This window comes from Natrix helvetica (assembly GCF_964273705.1).
Source record: "Natrix helvetica genome assembly, chromosome: 1".
Lineage (NCBI taxonomy): Eukaryota > Metazoa > Chordata > Lepidosauria > Squamata > Natricidae > Natrix > Natrix helvetica.
In genome coordinates this window covers 234,407,529-234,427,878 of record NC_138548.1, presented here as the reverse complement: position 1 = coordinate 234,427,878, position 20,350 = coordinate 234,407,529, and the positions used below count along the sequence as shown (strand labels likewise).

At 38.7% G+C, this 20,350-nt stretch overlaps 1 protein-coding gene across 1 annotated transcript in view; it reads left to right on the top strand.

Moving 5' to 3' along the window:
• LOC309399111 (cholesterol transporter ABCA5-like) overlaps positions 1-18,603 on the top strand; it is a 78,542-nt gene extending 59,939 nt beyond the window's left edge. Inside the window, exons 33-40 of the mRNA XM_081966609.1 lie at positions 21-96; positions 516-610; positions 6,105-6,224; positions 6,372-6,521; positions 10,697-10,776; positions 13,585-13,640; positions 14,031-14,175; positions 17,443-18,603. Coding sequence (XP_081822735.1) covers positions 21-96; positions 516-610; positions 6,105-6,224; positions 6,372-6,521; positions 10,697-10,776; positions 13,585-13,640; positions 14,031-14,135 — 682 coding nt within the window. The 3' untranslated portion in view covers positions 14,136-14,175; positions 17,443-18,603. The remainder of the gene's footprint in view (positions 1-20; positions 97-515; positions 611-6,104; positions 6,225-6,371; positions 6,522-10,696; positions 10,777-13,584; positions 13,641-14,030; positions 14,176-17,442) is intronic.
• Positions 18,604-20,350: the final 1,747 nt, after the last annotated feature.

The window sequence follows — 20,350 nt, the reverse complement described above, 5'->3', positions numbered from 1 at the left end:
GAGGTTTTTTTTCCCCCCAGCATCTCCAGTGCACTTGACTTTAAGAAACAGCTACAGAAAAAAGTAAAGAAACTTGGAGCAGGAATCAAACGAAAGGTTTGCTTTACTTCTGAAATAGTTACCTTTCTAATTCATGCTATGGTGAATAACAAATAATGGCATAAACATTTGACTATGCAAGCAGAGAAAAAGGTTCTTTCTCTTAACCTTTTACCATGGCCATTAAGTATTGTAAGATAGTAACCCAAATATCTTTTTGTCTAGAGGAATAGAACTAAAACTACCATCAGGTCATTTAGTTGCTATCTCCTCCTTTACATGTGCTCTGTTACATAAAATGAAATTTGACATTTCTTTGAAAATAGGGGATATAGAGAATCTCCTTGAGGGTTTCTGAAGATTTGACTTCATTTGTGCATCTTAAAGTGATTGGGGGGGGGGGGGCTTGGTTTGGCCTTACCTAAAGTAAATAACCATCTTTGATGTATTTCCCCTACCCTTATCTCTTTTTTAAGCTATGTTTTTCCTTAAGTATGCTGGGGAATCCCCACATTACTCTACTAGATGAACCTTCTACTGGTATGGACCCCATAGCAAAACAGCACATGTGGTAAGTGTCTCCAAAAGACACAGAGAATATATTTGATGTGAAATCACAACCATTTATTTACTTTCAATATATCCATCCTATTGCATAGCGGGTCAGGATGGGCAGTGGTTAATGAAAGATCCTCTCTGTAGCCTTTAAAAGGCATTTTACTCTTGGTAAAAAAATAACTTAAGCATAACAAATTTAGCAAAAAGTCAATGCTCATAATAGAAACAAAAATGAACATATTGGAAAGTTGCGATCCCAAGAAGCAGAAAAAGGCTTCTATTCTCTCCCCATATGTCATACACACAGAGAGAAACTTCTCTTACCTAACAATTGTGTCAACCCTCCTTGCTTTCTTCTCTGCTCTTTGAAGGTGTAAAATTAATTGCAGGTGAGACTGATCGTGCTAGTAGTTCTGCAAGAGTGCTGCCAGGGCTGGCTTCACTCACACATTATATTTCATTTTTTAAAAAGAAGGAATGGAGAGAGAATGCAGTAGTGCCAGACTGACTGGGTGGCACCCAACATTCTAATCAGGAAAGGCATCAGAATATAAACCTCTGACAGGTGATGAAGGAAGCTTTTCTTTATTCTACATAGATGGTCAGGTGGATTCACCACTGGAAGAGAATCTGTTCTCTAACCTGAAATATAAAATAGAGATATCAGCAAAATTTAAAATAGAAGCAACTTTTTCTTAATTTTCAGCTGGGAAGTTTAGAAAAGTTAACACTTCTATTACGGCATACAGTACACTGCAGGTCTTATTGCTGCAGAGGTTGTACAAGAATAATCCACAAATTTCCAGATTGTTGGCATAATGTCCATTTATTCAAATGCTGCTCACCTTTCCCAGTTACCATTTGCCTCCTTAATCATTTTTGTCTTACTGTCCAGCTAATGTCAGGGTTCCAAATAACACCCCCCAACGAAAGGCTAGCAATTCCTCAAAGTTCCATTTTATTAGAGATGTCATATTGGCACATCTGGGAAAGCCCGAATCGGAGAGTTCTGGGTTTTCCCCACCCAAAAGAAAGTCAAAGATCATCCCCTTCACCCACAGGTCCATCACATGGTCCAATCATTTCAACATCACTACTGGAGACAACCCTCGGTCACTCCCATCCAGGTGCAGGCCGAATGCCCTTGACTCCTAGAGAAAGGAATGTTGTTATGGCTAATCCTCCACTGACTCCTTGCAATCCCCCCTCCCATTTTCCCAAGCACTAAATGTGGTAGCCCTGAGGCTCCAGCAAAAAATATGGCTGCCAGGACTGACAGCTTAATAATTTTGGGGAATCTTAGATTGTAGAGGTCTTGATTCAATTTCATGGATTCATGCCCGAACGTGGTTTTTAAAGTATCACAAGGCAGCATTTGTTCAAAGGAAACTGCTTTATTTTTCCCCTGAAAAATATTGCAGCCTAAGAATATTATACCCATCAGCTATTTTAGGCTCAGTAATAAGTTTTCAAAAAGCAAAAGATGGCTAGAGATTAGACAGGCCCACATTACCTCACTCAAGAGTTCTTTTTAATGGCTATAGCTGAGGCTCAGTTTGAAGGAGAAAACTTTTTAAAAGCAATACTTTGGATGTGGGAGTTAACATTACATTTCATAATTGAGAATAAGTGAGATAAAATATTGAGAAGACAGCAACAGATTGCAAATATCATATCTGCAAATAAATTGAAGAAACTGGATTGTCAAATTAGCTTGCAAGAAGATCGCAAAATGCCAACAAACAATGGCATGACAAAATAGCAATTATGGTGCATTGAAATATATGTAGTTATACCATTTGCCTGCAAGAGACAACTGGTGAGACTACAAAATAGACAAAGTAATGGAAAATGAAAAAGCTAAAGTGCTCTTGGACTTTAGAATTCAAAAAGGCAAGCAGTCATCACATAACACCCTAGACTTAACAGCTGTTGAGATGAAAAAGGCTGGATAGTAGATGTTGCAGCAAAACAAAAGAACTGGCAAAAATCACATAATACAAAGACCTTCAGTTAGAAATAAGAGCAAAGGTAGTACCAATAGTAATAGGTGCCTTGAGTGCAATTCCAAAACAACTGGAGCACCACTTGAGTACCATCAGCATTGACAAAATCACCATCAATTGTTGCAAAAGGCAGCTTTAACTTGGAACAGCTTACATCCTACGACTGATACCTTTAACACTGGTGAAATTCAGATTTTTTTTTACTACCGGTTCTGTGAGCGTGGCTTGGTGGGCATGGTAGGGGAAGGATACTACAAAATCTCCATTCCCTCCCCACTCTGGGGCCAGCCAGAGGTGGCATTTGCCGGTTTTCCAAACTACTTAAAATTTCCGCTACTAGTTCTCTGAACTATTTAAACTTTCCGCTACCAGTTCTCCAGAACCTATCAGAACCTGCTGGATTTCACCCCTGCTTTAACACTATCAGCCAAGATCTGCCTATCCCAGGTCCTTGGGAAGGGCTTGGTAGGTGGATAAAAATGACAAGTCTAGTCTAAATATTTGGTTGACTATGGAACTAGCTATGATAATCAGCATGAGATGTATTCACCTTTTAAAAAATATAATTTTATTAAATTTTCAAAACAAAAATAAAAAGTAAACTCAAAGCAAGAAAACAGGAAATAAAAATCATACAAAAAAAGCAAGAAAAATATGCAAAAAAAGGAAAAAATGGCTTTCAACTTTCTTTGGTACATATACAAATAAAAAATACATCTAACTCTCACTCTAAAATTAATGATAATCTATATTACTTCTATAATTCTCTATAATTCTAATAAATCCCAAAGTAAAAATTGTGTTCCCTACTTTCTCACAAAAAATCCAAAAGTGGCTTTATTAAAAACTCATCACTATCTCTTAAAATACAACATCTTCATTCCAATCCTCACCCCATTTTTTATAAAGTTAAATCTTCAGCTCGCCTTATTAATTAGCAAAGTTCTAGTAAAAAGTAGCACAAATAACTAGTAACATAAATATACAGCAACCAAGGAATTATGGATGCATCCTGACTTGGCCATCTAATGCTTCTATTATGGAAGGTGCATCATCTGTTGATTTAGCTTCCAAGTGCAATTCAAGGTGCAATCACCTTTAAGGATCCAGGTGCCTAAATTTCTCTGAAGCTGCCTTCTCCAGGTTTAATTTACCTGCCTGATGCAGTCAAAAAGGCTTTCTGAATATCTTTTTGCTGAGAGAATATTATCAGCAGAGACACCATTATCAAGTTTTCTCAATGATAGTTTTTATATTTCTGTACGTCGCCTTGAGTCGCCATGTGCGAATAGGAAGCAATATAAATTTTCTAAATAAATAGTTTCCTCTCCTGTGTGGAACAGCTTACTCCCTGTTTTGGGAAAACCTCCCAATTAATCATCTAAAAAGTCATAAAAACTCTTTTTATTATAGTTTATCGGAGAGGCATGTTGGGAAACTACCAGCCAGACAAGGAGGAGGGATCAAGCCTTGAAACAGAGGACTGTATCCCCTAAGATCCAGGAACTTTATATTTGTTCCTAAAGAAGGGAGAGTCAGGGGAGATTCTTTGATAGCAGGGGTGTCAAACTCAAGGTATGGGGCTGAATGTGGCCCCGGGGTGCTTAGATTTGGCCCACCGGACTGCCCTGAAAACTGTGGTGCCTCTGCCAGTGAACACGGAGCTTGGGACCCCAGAGGGCTTGGTCCACCGTGTTTCCCCGAAAATGCGACAGGGTGTTATTTTATTTTGCACCACGAAATATGGCCTTTGGCTTATTATCAGGGAGGGCTTATTGTTTTGGGGTTGCTGGGCGGCTACTCCCTTGCAAACGGACTCCCGAAGAGCTGGGCACAGCCTCAGGGGCGAAGCAGCAATGAGGTGACCACGCTCATGAGCTGCTGCCCAGCAAATCCCCTCCAGCTGGGCAGAACGCCATTCACTGACCTAGGGGGTATCACTAAGGCGCCAAGCACGTGGCGCTCTGCCTGCCCCCCAACTCCCACGGCTTGACACATTCGGGATACATCCTAGGTCAGTGCATGGAGCTCTGCCCAGCTGGAGAGGGTGTTTGCGCGAGCGGCTGTTCCACCCCCAACAAGCATGCCTCTCAGCCTCACCAAGCCCTTGCACAGCTCTCCCAGAGCACCGCCACCGGCCGCCGCCGCCACTCTCTGAGCATAACTTCCAAACTCCAAAACTTGGCTGCCGAGTCTTCCAGCATCGGCCACTCTAGGAGTGCTCTCTATGACGGGCTGGCTGTCGGACAGAAAGTCTTCCAGCAGCTGGCCCACCATAGAGAGCACTCCTAGAATGGCCGATGCTGGAAGACTCGGCAGCCGAGTTTTGGAGTTTGGAAGTTATGCTTGGAACGTGGCGGCGGCGGACGGTGTCAGTGCCCTGGGAGAGCTGCGCAAGGGCTTGGTGAGGCTGGGAGGCATGTATGCTGGGGGTGGAACAGGCGCTTACGCAACCCCCCTCTCCAGCCGGGCAGAGCTCCATGCACTGACCTAGGGGGTATCCCAAATGTGCTAAGCCGCGAGAGCTGGGGGGCGGGCAGAGCACCACATGGCTTGGCGCCTTAGTGATACCCGCTAGGTCAGTGAATGGCGCTCTGCCCGGCTGGAGAGGGGATTTGGCGGGCGGCTGCTCGTGAGCGTGGTCACCTCATGGCTGCTTCGTCCCTGAGGCTATGCCTGGCTCTTCGGGAGCCCGCTCGCATGGGAGCAGCCGCCCTGCAACTCCCCCCTCCAGCCAGGCAGAACACCACTCCCCAACCTAGCGGTATCCCGAAAGGAGCAAGCAACATTGAGCACCTTTCCTCCCCCTCCCGGCTCCCATAGCTTGGTGCCTTCGGGATACTGCTAGGTCAGTGAGCGGTGCTCTGCCTGGCCGGAGGGGGGAATTGTCCATGGGGTTTATTTTCAGGGGTGGACTTATATTTTTGCCCACCCGAAAAATGTGGCAAGGCGTTAGTTTCGGGACAGGTCGTATTTTCGGGGAAACGCGGTATTCAACTTGAATCCTTCACATGTAGCTCTGGTTGATTGCACCTAACAAAGTGAGTTGTTCTACCTGTGAATTGTGGCATAACTGTTTGGTTATGTTTAATTGTTAAGTATTTTCTTTTTTAATTGGCTTTGGCTTTTTTTTATTTCCTGAAAGCTGCTCAGAGCTTTTTGGAATGGAGGAACATAGAAACCAAATAAATAAATAATACTCCTTGCCATAGCCATCATTTATTTATATTGAAAGAGTTGAAGAGCAAAGAGCATTTCCAGACTTTCAAGGGATGAACAATGTTATCTAAAATAGACAGAATCTTGTTTTTGTTTTCTTACCAGCAGCAGCTTCATTTCATCTAGATTTAGTTTCCATTTGTTCTTCCTTACTGCAGCTTTAGTTTCGGGAAAGATTAATATAGTTCTTTACGCTAATCAGATTGGGAATGTATAGACTGATATAAAGAAGAGTTGGCTTAGCAAGACCAATTTTTCCTGAGTATCTATTATGTTTGATAGGAAAGCCATACGAGCAGCCTTCAAAAGTAAAAAGAGAGCAGCTATTCTGACTACTCATTACATGGAAGAAGCAGAAGCTGTGTGTGATCGAGTGGCTATCTTGGTGTCTGGAAAATTGAGGTACCTTCTCTAGATATTGAGGCGTTTGGGGAAAAAAGAAACCAAATTTAATGATTTTAATATCAAATTAAATATCAACTTAATGATTTTAATATCAAATCTATTTTCTCCTGCTTTTCTCTTCTTCCTGCCCTGAACATCTGATAGATGCATTGGTACAGTTCAACACCTCAAGACTAAATTTGGCAAAGGATATTTCTTAGAAATGAAATTAAAAGAAGTTCCAGATTTACAGATGAAGGAACAGCTCCAGAGGGCAGTTTTGCGTATCTTTCCCAATGGAAGACCTCAGGAAAGGTAAAAGGCTGTTGTTACAAGTCAAGTGGCTATTAATCAATTCCTTCTCGTACTAGAGCTGTCTCATTACACTCAGCATAAGGATTAGAGAGAATAATGGATGGATGGCAACATGCCTGATTACAGTAGTGCTTGATTCATTCTAGGCCCTTCCCATTAGCTAATCTGATTTTTGCCAGCTAGGTAAAATCTTAGCTTATAAATTTTAAGCAATTAAAAAAAAACCCATAAAGATGCAATTTGAGAGGCCCAAGCTTCTAGTTCAGATTCAACAATGTATGAAATGAAATTTATTGTAAGGACAATTGGTTTTTGTTTAAAAAAATCATGGAATACTTAATAAGTCATTTTAAAGTAGATCTTTTTCTTATTAAAAGATGATAGTAACTTAACACCAAATTACATACAGCAGTATTGATTGCACAACAATTATGATATACTAATATATCAAGTATGCATACTATCTAGGTATGTGCAAAATATTCCATCTCTAAAGGTAGAATGTTTAGGAACTCTGGATATATACAGTACATACATACATATACATATACATATACATACATACATACATACATACATACAATTTATGGACCATGCTGATCCAGCTGTAACATGGTCTGTTCACAATATGGTCCTGAAACAAACTAGTTTTGTGTCCAAAGGCAGAATAGGATGTTTTGAAAATTGCAGAGCATTTGGTCTCCAAAGACAAAATGTCTTTTGTATAATTCATATTTATTATTTTTTGTAATTTTCAGTATGTATAATAGAAAATTACATCTACCGTATTTTTTGGAGTATAAGACACACTTTTTCCCCCTCTTAAAAGAGGCTGAAAATTTGGGTACATCTTATACTCTGAATGTAGCCCCGCCCACCAGAGGGTGGTTTCTTCCCAGCTTTACTGCTAGTGTGTGCGTACGTGCTGGATGCGCGCTCCACATGCAAGCACAATTTTAATTGAAATTGTTCTGCACATGCGCAGAACTAAAAAACAAGATGGCGACGACGAGGGAACCCGTTTGGGGGTGTGGCAGGCCTGTGTCGCGGCTGGTTCCAGAAATCCAGGCCGCTATACCACTACTGGTTTGGCCGAACCGGTTTGGCCAAACCGGTAGGAACCCACCACTGCCACACCGCATCTAATTTTATAGGGTAATCATATTGATAAGATTTCATTGTAGTTTTTAATTTCTTATCCTTTACCCAGAGATGTACAGTCTTTTCACTAAGGCTAAAATGGAGGCTGGCATCTGTGTGTACCTGTACACCATAGGATTAGTGGGGATCCTTTCATAGTTCCATTCCTGTGGTTCTTCAGTTTCCTGTTTGTAATGCTTTTTGCTTAAGTATCTATGTTCTAAACTCCTTTTTAGTGTTTTGATTGTTAGGTCTGAAATTACGTCTCCAGATTTCTGTTTTGTTATTAGCATCATCCACCACTGAACTACAGAGTGTATGGCCTCCTAGCTCTTCTCTTCCTTGTAAGGACTTGGGACATTTTTCCTTTAACAAAGTGGTGAATGCCCATTCATTTCCATCCACTAGCTGTCTTCTGCTATTTTTTTTAAAATCATCATCATCTGTGTTTAAAAACTCTGCTGGTCTCCTTTAATGCAACTTTCCCTCCTGAATCTTTTTTCTTGTACATTTATCTTATTTTTCTGCCTCTTTTTCTAACCTGTTTTCTGTCTTGCTGAACTTTTCTTTAAACACTGGTAGTTTTTCAAACTTTAAAGCATGTTCCTCTTTGCCTTTTATTGGATAAATCTTCCTTGGATCCTTTTTTTATCTTCAGATTACTGGACTTGGTCCCTCTTTTCCTTTTTCTGATCTGAGGTTTCTGAGAGTATCTTCCCATAATTGATTCTTTATTGTCTTCTAATGACATTTTTAATCCATAACTATCAGGATTTCAGCCAGGAACTCAACTAAGAAAACACTTTGTCAAACACTGAATGATATTTCAGTGCTAAAATCTTAATAAATCTTTAAAAATTCCCGAGTCCCTGCGGGGAGAGGGGGCCGGTATATAAATTTAATAAAACTAAAACTAAACTAAACTAAACTAAACTAATATTTTATTGCTGTTGCCAGTCCTTTTTGGACCTGATGTCAGTATTTGAGAGTCTGAACTACTGAATATTGCTGGTTAAATTATGATTGCTGAGCATCATTGCCAATGTGCTTGATTGATATAAAAATCATTTGTCTTCTCCTTTCTCTGCAATACTGCATGCTGGATTAGAGTCTCAGCAATTTTCATTTATATTAAATGTCTTTCAGGGTTCGGTTCTATATTCTGTTTTATTTATCCTTTGACTTCCCTGATTTACTGGATTATTTATTTATCAGTTCCCTGATTTACAGTTAGGGTTTTCAATATCATTGATGTGCTGATAAAGGGTCTTTTGTGACCCTTGATGACAGTGCATGGCCCATATCTTACTAGCACTGAATGTCCTCTTGAATGTCTTCCCATTATCTCAAGTTGAATATGCATAAGTCAGACATTGTATTTGGCCTGATTATACTTCCCATCCTGTATTGTGTCTTTGCTTATTTGTCTCCAGGGACCTTGGGTGTTCTCAATTTCTTTCACTTGCAGCCTCAAAGTTTTTTGATTGATGATTAGCTGACTTTATTTGTATATTTATTTATCAATTCTTTATAGCCTCCCATCTCAGAACACCCATTTGGCAATCTTAGAGCAAGGATTACTAATTTGCATTTATCTGTTTACAGTATCTATCAAATTTGTGTAGCTGCTCATTTCACAAAAAGCGATTCTGGGTGTGATTCAACAAACCAATAAGCAAAATTATAAATATAACAGAGACAAAATATACTACAAAAATATAAAAAGATAAATAAAAAGATAAACATTATAAAAACAAATAGAGTTGTGATGAATAATTGTAGGAAGATGGTGGGGAACAATGGAGAAGATAATAGCTTTGTTAGTGCTTGCTGTGGTGGTTTTTTTTAAAATACTCTTAGATTACGGCAAGTCTTTTGGCAGATGTTCCTCATTGTGTCTCAGCTCTTAGTCTAGTATAGCTCCATTCTTAATGATCTGAATGATGCCAATTTTTGAGTAGTTCAGAGAACCGGTAAATACCACCTCTGACTGGCCCCACCCCCATCTATTCTGTCCCTCCTGAGTCCCAGCTGATCAGGAAAGAATGGGGATTTTGCAGTAACCTTCCCTGGAGTGGGGAGGAAATTAAGATTTTACAGTATCCTTCCCCTGTCACGCCCACCAAGCCACGCCAACAGAACCGGTAGTAAAAAAAAACCACTGTGCTGTACCAAAAGGCTCTACTTATTTGAACCAACACCCAGTACCAAAACCATTGGTACTTATTTTTGGAGCTCTCTGGTCACAAATTTATCAATATCTATCTTATTTTCCCTTGGAATCCTTTTTACTCCTTATTTCCTTTGCACCAGACCATCCTTCAGTTTCTCCCTCCAGAATTGTAGTCTGGCTTCTTTCAGGATCCTGACCTTGCAATTCTGCAATCAGCTCCCTTTTCATCTCTGTACAGTTTATTAGACTTTTAAAGGGGTTGGAAAGTTTTTTTCTATATGGCTGTTAGTTAGTCTAGGGCCTGGTTATCCCATCCTACTAATTAATCTTGTCAGTTTTACATTAATTCTGGTTTTATGCAGGACATATTCTCAATTGTATCGGAGTGCATTGTTTCTAAACATGCTTGGTTTGTCTCTGTGATTAACATTTATTTACTAGTTTGGCTTTTAAGTTGTGAATATACAGTATGGAATTCTGTAATCACTCTTTCTGATTTATACTATATCTCAGTAAAGGTATCTAATAAGTAATTATATTATTATTATTATTCATTATGGATAAAGCAAAGATAAAACAATTTATCAGTGATGTCCATAAGCAAGGTCAATATTCTCAAAATGGTGAGCATGACTGAGTGACTGTACACACTGTTTTTGTGTGTGTGCAATGTACAGTGCATATTAAAAGAGGGCAGGGCTTCACTTGTTGGTTGCCTCTACCATTTTGATGTCATTGACCCTCCTGTATAATCCTGGTGTCTGACGAAATATCTAATGACACTGCATTAAAATATTTAAACTAATATTACTCAAACTATTTGTTTTAGAATACATTTCCTTTCTTTTTGTTGTTGTTGCAGTTTTAGCTCAATTTTATCATACAAAATCCCCAAGGAAGATGTCCACTCACTTGCCCTGTCTGTTTCCAAACTTGAGGAAGGTAAGGTAACAGAATACTAAGTGAACTGATAATCTTAGAATGTCTGTCTCTTCGTTAATCTTTTCACTTTCTTAATAATCCATCCCCATCATTTTGCCATCTTATGTCATGATTTCATCCATTTTTGGTCAGTCAGATACATTTAATATATATCAAGCTATTGTAACAAATGAAGTTTTAACTATTTTCTATTCCATCTCATAAAGTGCTTGGAAGCATGAACATAGCACCTACCGTATTTTTCGCCCTATAAGACACACTTTTTTACTCCAAAAAAGAGGGTGAAAATCTGGGTGCGTCTTATAGGCCGAATGTAGTCACCTGGGCAGTGGTGGGTTTCTGCTGGTTGGTCAATGAACCCGGAAGCCCCGCCCCTGTCACTCACTCGCAAGTCCTTGGCGTTTTTTTGCATCGGGGCTTGCTGCAAGAGAGAGGGAGCAAAGACCTTTTCCGGATTGGTGGTGGTGGAGGTGCGGGCCCGTACTCACTAAAGCAAGTCTGGGGAAGTCCTTTGCGCCAGCTGAAAAAGGTCTTCACTTCCCCCCCCCCCCCTTGCAGCATGCCCCGATGCAAAAAATGGCGAGATCTCTTCTCAGAAATGTCTTCTCGGGCTGGCCGGATCTCTCTCCAGATCTTGCGGCTTTTTCAGGGTTTTCTTTTTAAAAAACACCTGTCCGAACTATCTTGAAAACCTGCGATGTTGCTTTGGGAGGGGGCAGGCGGCAGCATTTGCCCCTGCCGCCCTCCCTGGGCACCTGCAGCCTTGGAGCCTGCAGCTTTAAAACAAACCTTTGCACAGCTGCCCGTCTTTCCCCTCCGAAAGCAACCTCGCAGGTTTTCAAGATCGTCTGCAGAGGCGTTTGGCGCGAACTCCTCTCCTGTTCCTTCTTCTGCGGTAGGGGGGGGGGCTGCCTTGCTTTGACAGCCACCTCGTTTCCAATTGGGGGATGGGGGAGAAATCCTCTGCATGGATCCCCCCAATTGGAAGGAGGAGGCTCCATCCGCAGGGGGAGAGATCCCCCTCACATTCTGTCTGTCTGTCTCTCACTCTCCCTCCCTCTCTAACTCTGTGTTTCTCTCTCCTCCCTTCCTCTCTGTCTGTCACTCTGTGTGTATATGTGTGTGTGTGTGTGTCTTTCACTCACTCAATCACTCACTCTGTGTGTGTGTGTCTCTCTCTCTCTGTGTGTGTGTCTCTGTCTGTCCCTCTCTCCGTCCCAACTGGAGAACAACCTTTTCTGTCCCCTTACCAGCCCATCCGGGAAGATGAGGAATGCGAGGGGGATCCCCCCCCACGGTTGGGCTCCGAACTAGCGGAGCCTCGTCCTTCTTTTTAAGCAGGCGATCCTTCTTTTTAAGCAGGCGATCTGCTGCACAAGCCGCGCTGCCTTCTCTCTGATAGCTGCCTGCTTAAAAAGAAGGACAAGGCTCCGCTGGTTCGGAGCCCATCCGCGGGGGGGGCAGGGATCCCCCTCGCGTTCCTCATCTTCCCGGATGGGCTGGTAAGGGGACAGAAAAGGTTGTTCTCCAGTTGGGACAGAGAGAGGGACAGACAGACAGAGACACACAGAGACACACAGAGACACACACACACACACACACAGAGTGAGTGATTGAGTGAGTGACAGACAGACACACACACACATATACACACAGAGTGACAGACAGAGAGGAAGGGAGGAGAGAGAAACACAGAGAGATAGAGAGGGAGGGAGGGAGAGACAGACAGACACACACATACAGAGTGACAGATGGAGGAGGGAGGAGAGAGAGAGACAGAGATACAGAGACAGACAGACAGACACACAGAAAGAATGACAGAGAGAGACAGAGAGGGGGAGGGAGAGAGAGACAAAGAGCTACACACAGAGAGACAGACAGACACACAGAGAAACAGAAAGAGAGAGAAAGAGAAAGAAAGGCAGAAAAAATGAAAAAAGAAAAGAAAAAAAAGAAAGTGGGAGAGAGAGATGAAAGAAACAAACAAAGAAAGAAAACCTATGACCACAATTGAGCCCAAAATTGAGTGGCAATTGAGCCCCAAAATCTTTTTTTTTCTAGATTTTCCTCCTTTAAAATTGGGTGCGTCTTATATTCTGGAGCGTCTTATAGGGCGAAAAATACGGTATTTGCAATACACTGAAGCAACTGTTTGCAGGAATGTGCGGCAGCTGCACAGATCAGCCACGTGATATGATCTTTATATATTGCAGACAGATGTTGTGTTCATGTTCCCAGTCACATTATGGTGATTAAATTCAAAGGATTGCATATCCTAATTTCTAGCCTTTCTGACTTGCTTTCAGGATGTGTAGAGAAGTGAGTTGAACATTAGAACTGTTACAGAAGTGTGTGTTTTGAGAATTGAACATTCTTTTTTCTTTAACCTGTAAACACTGCTTGACTAAGTACATCCATGAATGAAAAGCAGTTTCACACTAATACACTACTGCTGATTCCCCCCCCCCCCAATTTGATTTTGAATTTTTCAAAATCACAAAGGAGACTTTGAAGAGGAAAATAAATCCAACAGAATTTCTCTTGTTAATAGAAATAACTTCCACTGAGAAAAGCATTCCAACAGATTAACAAAGAGTGCCCACAAAACTTGATTTGGTCTCAGTGCAGCAATTAGATACTAGTTTTAGTAATTTTATAAATCATCATGTGCATGGGCTTTTGGAATGATCTAGCAGCTGTTCAATGGTTTTGGCATCAGAATTGGTTGTTTTGTAAAGTATCTTAATATCAAATATTTTGATTCCTGTCTTTCAATGACAATTAACAGTTTTTTATTCTTTTAAACAGCAAAACATGCCTTTAATATTGAAGAGTACAGCTTTTCTCAAGCAACTCTTGAACAGGTAACTCAGACAGACTTTTCCAAATAATTGTACTGTATTATACTTACTAATTCTTATATACATATGTTTTCTAATTCTGTATAAACCAACAATAATTGAAATGACGCTCACTTATCCATAGTTTCTGAATTTCTGATTTTACTCATTTCATTCATAAGTAAACGTTGACTTTCAACTCTTCACCAGATATGAATGAATGTAGTCAAAAGTTCATTGATTGATTTAAACTCATCATTATATTCTTATTTTACATGCCAAGTCAAAATTTTCCATATGCCATAATCACTAACAAATTGGCTCCTGAATACTGACCTCTACCATCTACTATAGCTTTGATCAATCAAAGATTTTAGATAATTTGTTGTATTAAAACAATTATATTGTTTGTAGGTTTTTGTGGAACTTGCCAAAGAGCAAGAGGAAGAAGACAGTTTTGGAACATTAAATAGCATGCTTTGGTGGGAACGAACCCAAGGAGAAAGAGTTGTTTTCTGATATATTCCATGTTGCAGACTTCAGCTTCTACATTCTTCAGGTTTTTTAAAAGGATTATTTTTATTACTTGAAATTACTTTATTCTCCTGGAGTGTTCATTCATTATGTGAATCATTATTAGAAAATGATTACTAGTAATTAGGAGTGCAAATAATACTGATTCTTAACATCTAAAAATGCAAAATTGACCCTATTCTCTTTATTTATTTTATATAAAGTACCTCCAGTGTTTGTCTTTGGTAAAAGTATTTTTAAATGAATCAATATATGCTTTCTGTTGAAGAACATGATATTCTGATTTCATCACTCACGATCTATCTAATTTCCATATTATTGTTGGAAAAACATAACTCTAGAAAAATCTGGTTATAAACCCATGACACATATTTCATTTTAGAATCTTATTTTCAAAAGAACGTTTTACTAACTAGAATACTGAGAATTTTGTCTGCATGGTTAAAACTTTAATAGAATTTGAATGAAAAATTTCCTTTCAATTTGAAATACTCCAATTGATCTTCAGCATTTACTCTGTAAATAGTGAATATATTAATAATACACACATACACAGTAAGACTGGGATGCAAGCGTAAGATCTATATCTTTATATTTACAAAATTACAGCTATTCTAGCTATTTCCTAAGTTGTCAGTGTGATGATTAAAAAATGATTTTTTTACAGAAAGTTGATTGCATGTGGAGGTATTAAAGGTACAATAAAATCAAAGAAAATTGTATCCTATGATTAATGATTATAACTATGATTTATGGTCTGTGGTCTGTCGCTTTCTTGTTTGTATGTACACTGAGAGCTTATGCACCGCAGACAAATTCCTTGGGTGTCCAATCACACTTGGCCAATAAAGAATTCTGTTCTGTTTTTATTCTACTCTATTCCATTCCATTCGCATCTGTCTTTACACACAGGGAAAAAAACAGTCCAATCTATCAAAAACAGATTAGGAACCCAAGTTGAAATAGGAAAAAAAAAAAGGTAAGTGAGCACCTGACTACCCTAGACAAGTTCAAATCATAAGGACCAGATGGATTACACCCCAAGGTTCTGAAGGAACTGGCAGATGTTATCTCAGAACCACTGAACTATATCTTTCAAAGATCCTGGAGCACCGGGGAACTGCCAGAGGAGTGGGGAAAAAAGAGCTAATATAGTTCCCATCTTAAATAGGGAAAAAATAGATCCAGGAAATTACAGTCCCATCAGCCTAACCTCAATACCAGGGAAGAGTGTGGAAAAGATAATCAAGCAATGAACCAGTGAATGCCTAGAAGCAAACAAAGTAATAACAAACAAAATGTACTTGGACTTCTGTAAGGCATTTGACAAAGTAGACCATAACCTACTACTTGATAAAATAGAAAAGTGTGGGTTAGACAGCATCACCACCAGATGGATTCATAACTGACTGACCAACCGCACTCAACATGTACTCCTCAATGGAACTGCATCTACATGGAGGGAGGTATGCAGTGGGGTACCCCAGGGCTCTTCAACATATTCATCAATGAATTGGACAAGGGGATAGATGGGGAACTCATCAAATTTCCAGATGACACCAAGCTAGAAGGAATAGCCAAAACTCCGGAAGATAGGCATAAGATACAGAAGGATCTTGACAAATTTGAACATTTGGTGCTATCTACCAAAATGAAATTCAGTGGTGAAAAAAGTAAAGTTCTACATTTAGGCAAGAAAAACAAAATGCACAGGTACAATATATGTGGTACCTTGCTCAATAGTGGTGACTGTGAGAGGGATCTTGGAGTCCTAGTGGACAACCATTTAAATATAAGCCAGCAGTGTGCTGCAGCTGCCAAAAAAGCCAACACAGTTCTAGACTACATAAACAGAGTGATAGAATCAAGATCACGTGAAGTGTTCATACCACTTCATAATGCCTTGGTAAGGCCATACTTGGAATACTGCATTCAGTTTTGGTCATCACGATGTAGAAAAGATGTGGAGACTCTAGAAAGAGTGCAGAGAAGAGCAACAAAGATGATTAGGGGACAACGGTTAGGATTAGGATAAAACATATAAAGAATGGTTGCTGGAACTGGATATGTCTAGTCTTATGAAAAGGACGACTAGGGATGACATGATAGCAGTGTTCCGATATCTCAGGGGTTGCCACAAAGAAGAGGGAGTCAAACTATTCTCCAAAGCACCTGAAGGTAGAGCAAAAAGCAAGGGGTGGAATATAATCAACAAGAGAAGCAACTTAGAATTAAGGAGAAATTTCCTGACAGAACAATTAATCAGTGGAACAACTTACCTCCAGAAGTTGTGAATGTTCCAACACTGGAAGTTTTTAAGAAGAGATTAGATAACTATTTGTCTGAAGTAGTGTAGGGCTTCCTACCTAAGCAGGGGGTTGGACTAGAAGACGTTCAAGGTCCCTTCCAATGCTGTTATTCTATTCCATTCCACTCCACTCCACTCCACCCCACACTCTTTACCTCATTCCTATTCCAAAAAAGGATTATATGGAAAATCAAGAAGCTTACCTTGTGCAGTAGTATTTTACTATATAAACATGCATGATAAACTAAATATATGAATGATATTTGGAGAGCATTAACTTATACATTTGTATGTTGAGTTAGGTTATTACGTTAAGTGTTTCTTAATTCAGTTTCCATACTCTGTTTTTAAAAATTATTTCAATTCTTTGATAAAAGTAATAAGTACATTAAAAAGATGTTTCTAGTCTACATTTTTTGGAAATGCAACTGGTCAAGAACTCTTATTGCAGCAGTATTATTGTGTGACACATTGCCTTAAAGCTTTCTTTAATGAAATAGCCTTTCTTTTCCCTGTGTTAGGATTGTGCTGCTTAAAATGACCTTGCTTTTTCTTTCCCTTTGTTTGCCTGATTCAGTTTTCATACCATGAAGCGTGAAGCTATAAACGGCATAATTCTGAATCTTCACGATTTAAAATGTTCCTAGCCCATTTAAGTTATGTTCCAGTGGTAGACCTACTTTAAAAAAAAAAACAGAAATCCCACTGACACATTCTTCTGTTAAGAAACTGCCATGTGCATGGGCTGGCTTTGTTGGCAATATGCAGCTACAGATTTGAAAAGTAATTAGCAGGAGACTAACAATGGTTCTATCCATTTGGTTTTCTTGGCAGCAATTCCTAAATGTTTTGCCACTGAGTTTTCAAAATTCTCAATCTAACCTGTAGCTTTGATGTATCATGGTGGTTGCTCAAGAGATTTCTAACTCATTGCACATTGATCTGATCCTATCCCTTCATTCTCGTATCCCTTTGTCTTTTCAGGCTTTGAAGAATTAAGTTGAGATTGACAACCTTCCTTCTTCTTCTTGGGACTGTTTATTGATATATTTGCTCAGTCAAAAAGTGGTTGGAGATTTCTGCCTTTCCTGTCAGAAGACTGAGGATTGATTTGGCTTTCAAGAGACTTCCCAAATTGAATTTAATACTTATCTGAGGTGTGTGTGTGGGGGGGGGGGGGGGAGTGTCAGTGCAACACCTATATTTTTTTTCTTTATTAGTTGAGCAGTAGCCAGTTTGTTTGTAGACTTGTATTCCAGTAGACTTGCAGAAATTAATTTGTGTATCATGTGGTTTCATTCCTGTTTGACTTAGCTCACAATTTCTGGCATGTTTTCGCTCTCAGAGTCTATTTGTAAGGGATTCATGTTATGTGTATCAAAGTTGCACTCTTTGCTCCATCGCTCTCAAAGGACTCATTCCAGGCACCACTCAACCAGTTTTTTCTTACAGCTGGAAAAGATTGTTCAATACAAAACTACAATGCTACAATGGTGGCTGCAGATGAACATTTTAGCCCAGGAATTTGTACTTCTAAAGCTAGGATTATATTTTCTAAAACATTAAGATTGTTCATAGCAGTTTTTCTGTCTTCTGAGCCAGTCACTTTGTATTTTCTACAGGAAAGGGATTATCCATTATCTTGATGTTCCCTCATTCTAAACATTCTCACTTTCACAGCAAGAGGGAAATAACAATATTTTTTTCTCTTGTTCCCAATTTTCCAGAGAAGCACCACTGTATTTCCTAAATGTTAGACTGAAAATTATCATTTGGTTCGCTCAGCTCTTCAAATCGTCTTCTTTTCTGTTCATTAACATTGGGACAAGAGATGGTTAGTCCTGCTTCAAAAACCTCATTTGAATAGTAGCACAAAACATACTTTTCAGAGAATTGGTAGCCCTTGCCCTCATCTTTCATATTCAGTTTTACTTGTATCCCACTGATTTCATGAATTACTTTTATGTAGATGTCAAAATTGTTCTGATTTTAAAACATTCAGTTTCTGTACAAAATCCTAATAGTTAGAATAATATATTAGACTCGCAGATCTATCAGTGGTAAAGTACTATAGTATTGTTGCTGCTATTATGTTAAAGTGCCTTGCTGGACTTTGTTGCTTGTAATAAAACATTATAAAATGTCTGTTTGTTATTCCAATATAAGAATATGAATAATTTATTTGTATAATATTATAAACATTGAAACATTTTACTGAATCTTTCTTCTGCCACAGATAGACTGTTTTGAGTTTCACCACTACACGTACTCCATGGCTTATTTTACAGCTAGTCTTGACTGTGACACTACACCGCACTTTGCATGGAACTATCCTTGAAAATTGCCTAAAGTTGGTACAAAATAATGCCAAATTGTTCTTCTGTTTTCTGAGCACAGCATAAAGTATTAATGCTGTATTTTATAATTAAAGCAGAGTAAGACCCATTTGCAGAACAATCATTACAAACTTAATTACACAAGCAAAGGCTTTCATGATATTCTTCCTGCCATCAGTGGGTTTTTAGACATGCAGGAGAGATACTTTTTCTACATTACATCCATCTTTTGAAATAAACTCCCTTGAGAATGATGTTTGGCATACTGTAGTTCGATATTTGTCAAACCTAACTTTCTATGAAAAAGGTTTTTCCATGTGAATATGTACAGGTGTAAGGCAGATATATGTATTCAGATAATTAAATTTAACCAATAATTACCATTTTAATTAAATATTAGAGTTTTTCCCAACAATTTATAGTGTTTAAATATTTTTCCTACATGCTGTCAATGAGAACAAAACCGAAAAGTTAATAGAAATGTTTTATGGAATGAAAGGAAATGAGATAAACTAAGAATTCTTGGTAAGATTGAGTCCTTATTTTTATTTAATATGTGGTCCCAGCCCTGTTCTTAGCCAATTTATAGTAAGTGCTGCTGCCATTTCAGTATTTCTTTTTAAAATCACTCTGTACTGGTATGATTTAAATATCTAAGTAAATAATTAAAACTCCAAAGCAACAGCATGGAAGCACTCATTAGCCTTAAAGCACTTTGAAAAACTTACTGCCATTAAAATTCTACATTGTGTAATCAATATTTATACATTATATAATACAGTCAGAAGATTACACTATAACATTATTAGAAATGTTTTTTTTTAATATTAAGATATAATTGAAGTTCTCAAAAGTATTGTACACACAGTCCCTTAAGAAGAATCCTTTTAAACCCTAGAAGCCACCTCAAATTCAAATCCCTCTCGATCTCAAGTGATTTTTTTTCAACTTAAATTTTTATTAGTTATTAAAATATAAAATACAAAGAAAACTGAAAAGAATGGGAAAGGAAGAAAGGAAAGGGGAAGAAGAAAAACAATGATTTCCAACATTTTTAGTGTAATAAAGTAATAGTGTACAACCTCAACCTTTTACTTTTGTATGATATTACATAGTAGCCATTTCTATAACAGTAAACATATCTAATCAACAGAACCCAGTCAAAATTTCATTTTCTCCCCCTCAAGCATAAAATCCAGAAGCAGTTTCCAAGTAGAAACAAATTTCTATTCTTAATTAAAGCAGTCATTTAGCCATCTCTGCTCACTCCATCAGCTTTTGCAGCCACTCATCCATTGTGGGCATTAAGGAATCTTTTTATTTTTATTCATAGAGCATTCTTGCTGCTGTCAAATTGAAATTCAATTTTCTTTTATTCGCTGGAGGGAGGGAATAAATTTCTTTCATTTCTCTTTCAATTTGTTAAATGCTAATATAGGCTAATTCTACCCATCGTATTTTCACTCCAGTGGATCCCTTCAAGACAAGGATGTTATTGCCTGCACAAATTGATAGCCTCTTTTGGGGTTTGCAACCAGCATTAGTGGCTTCTGATC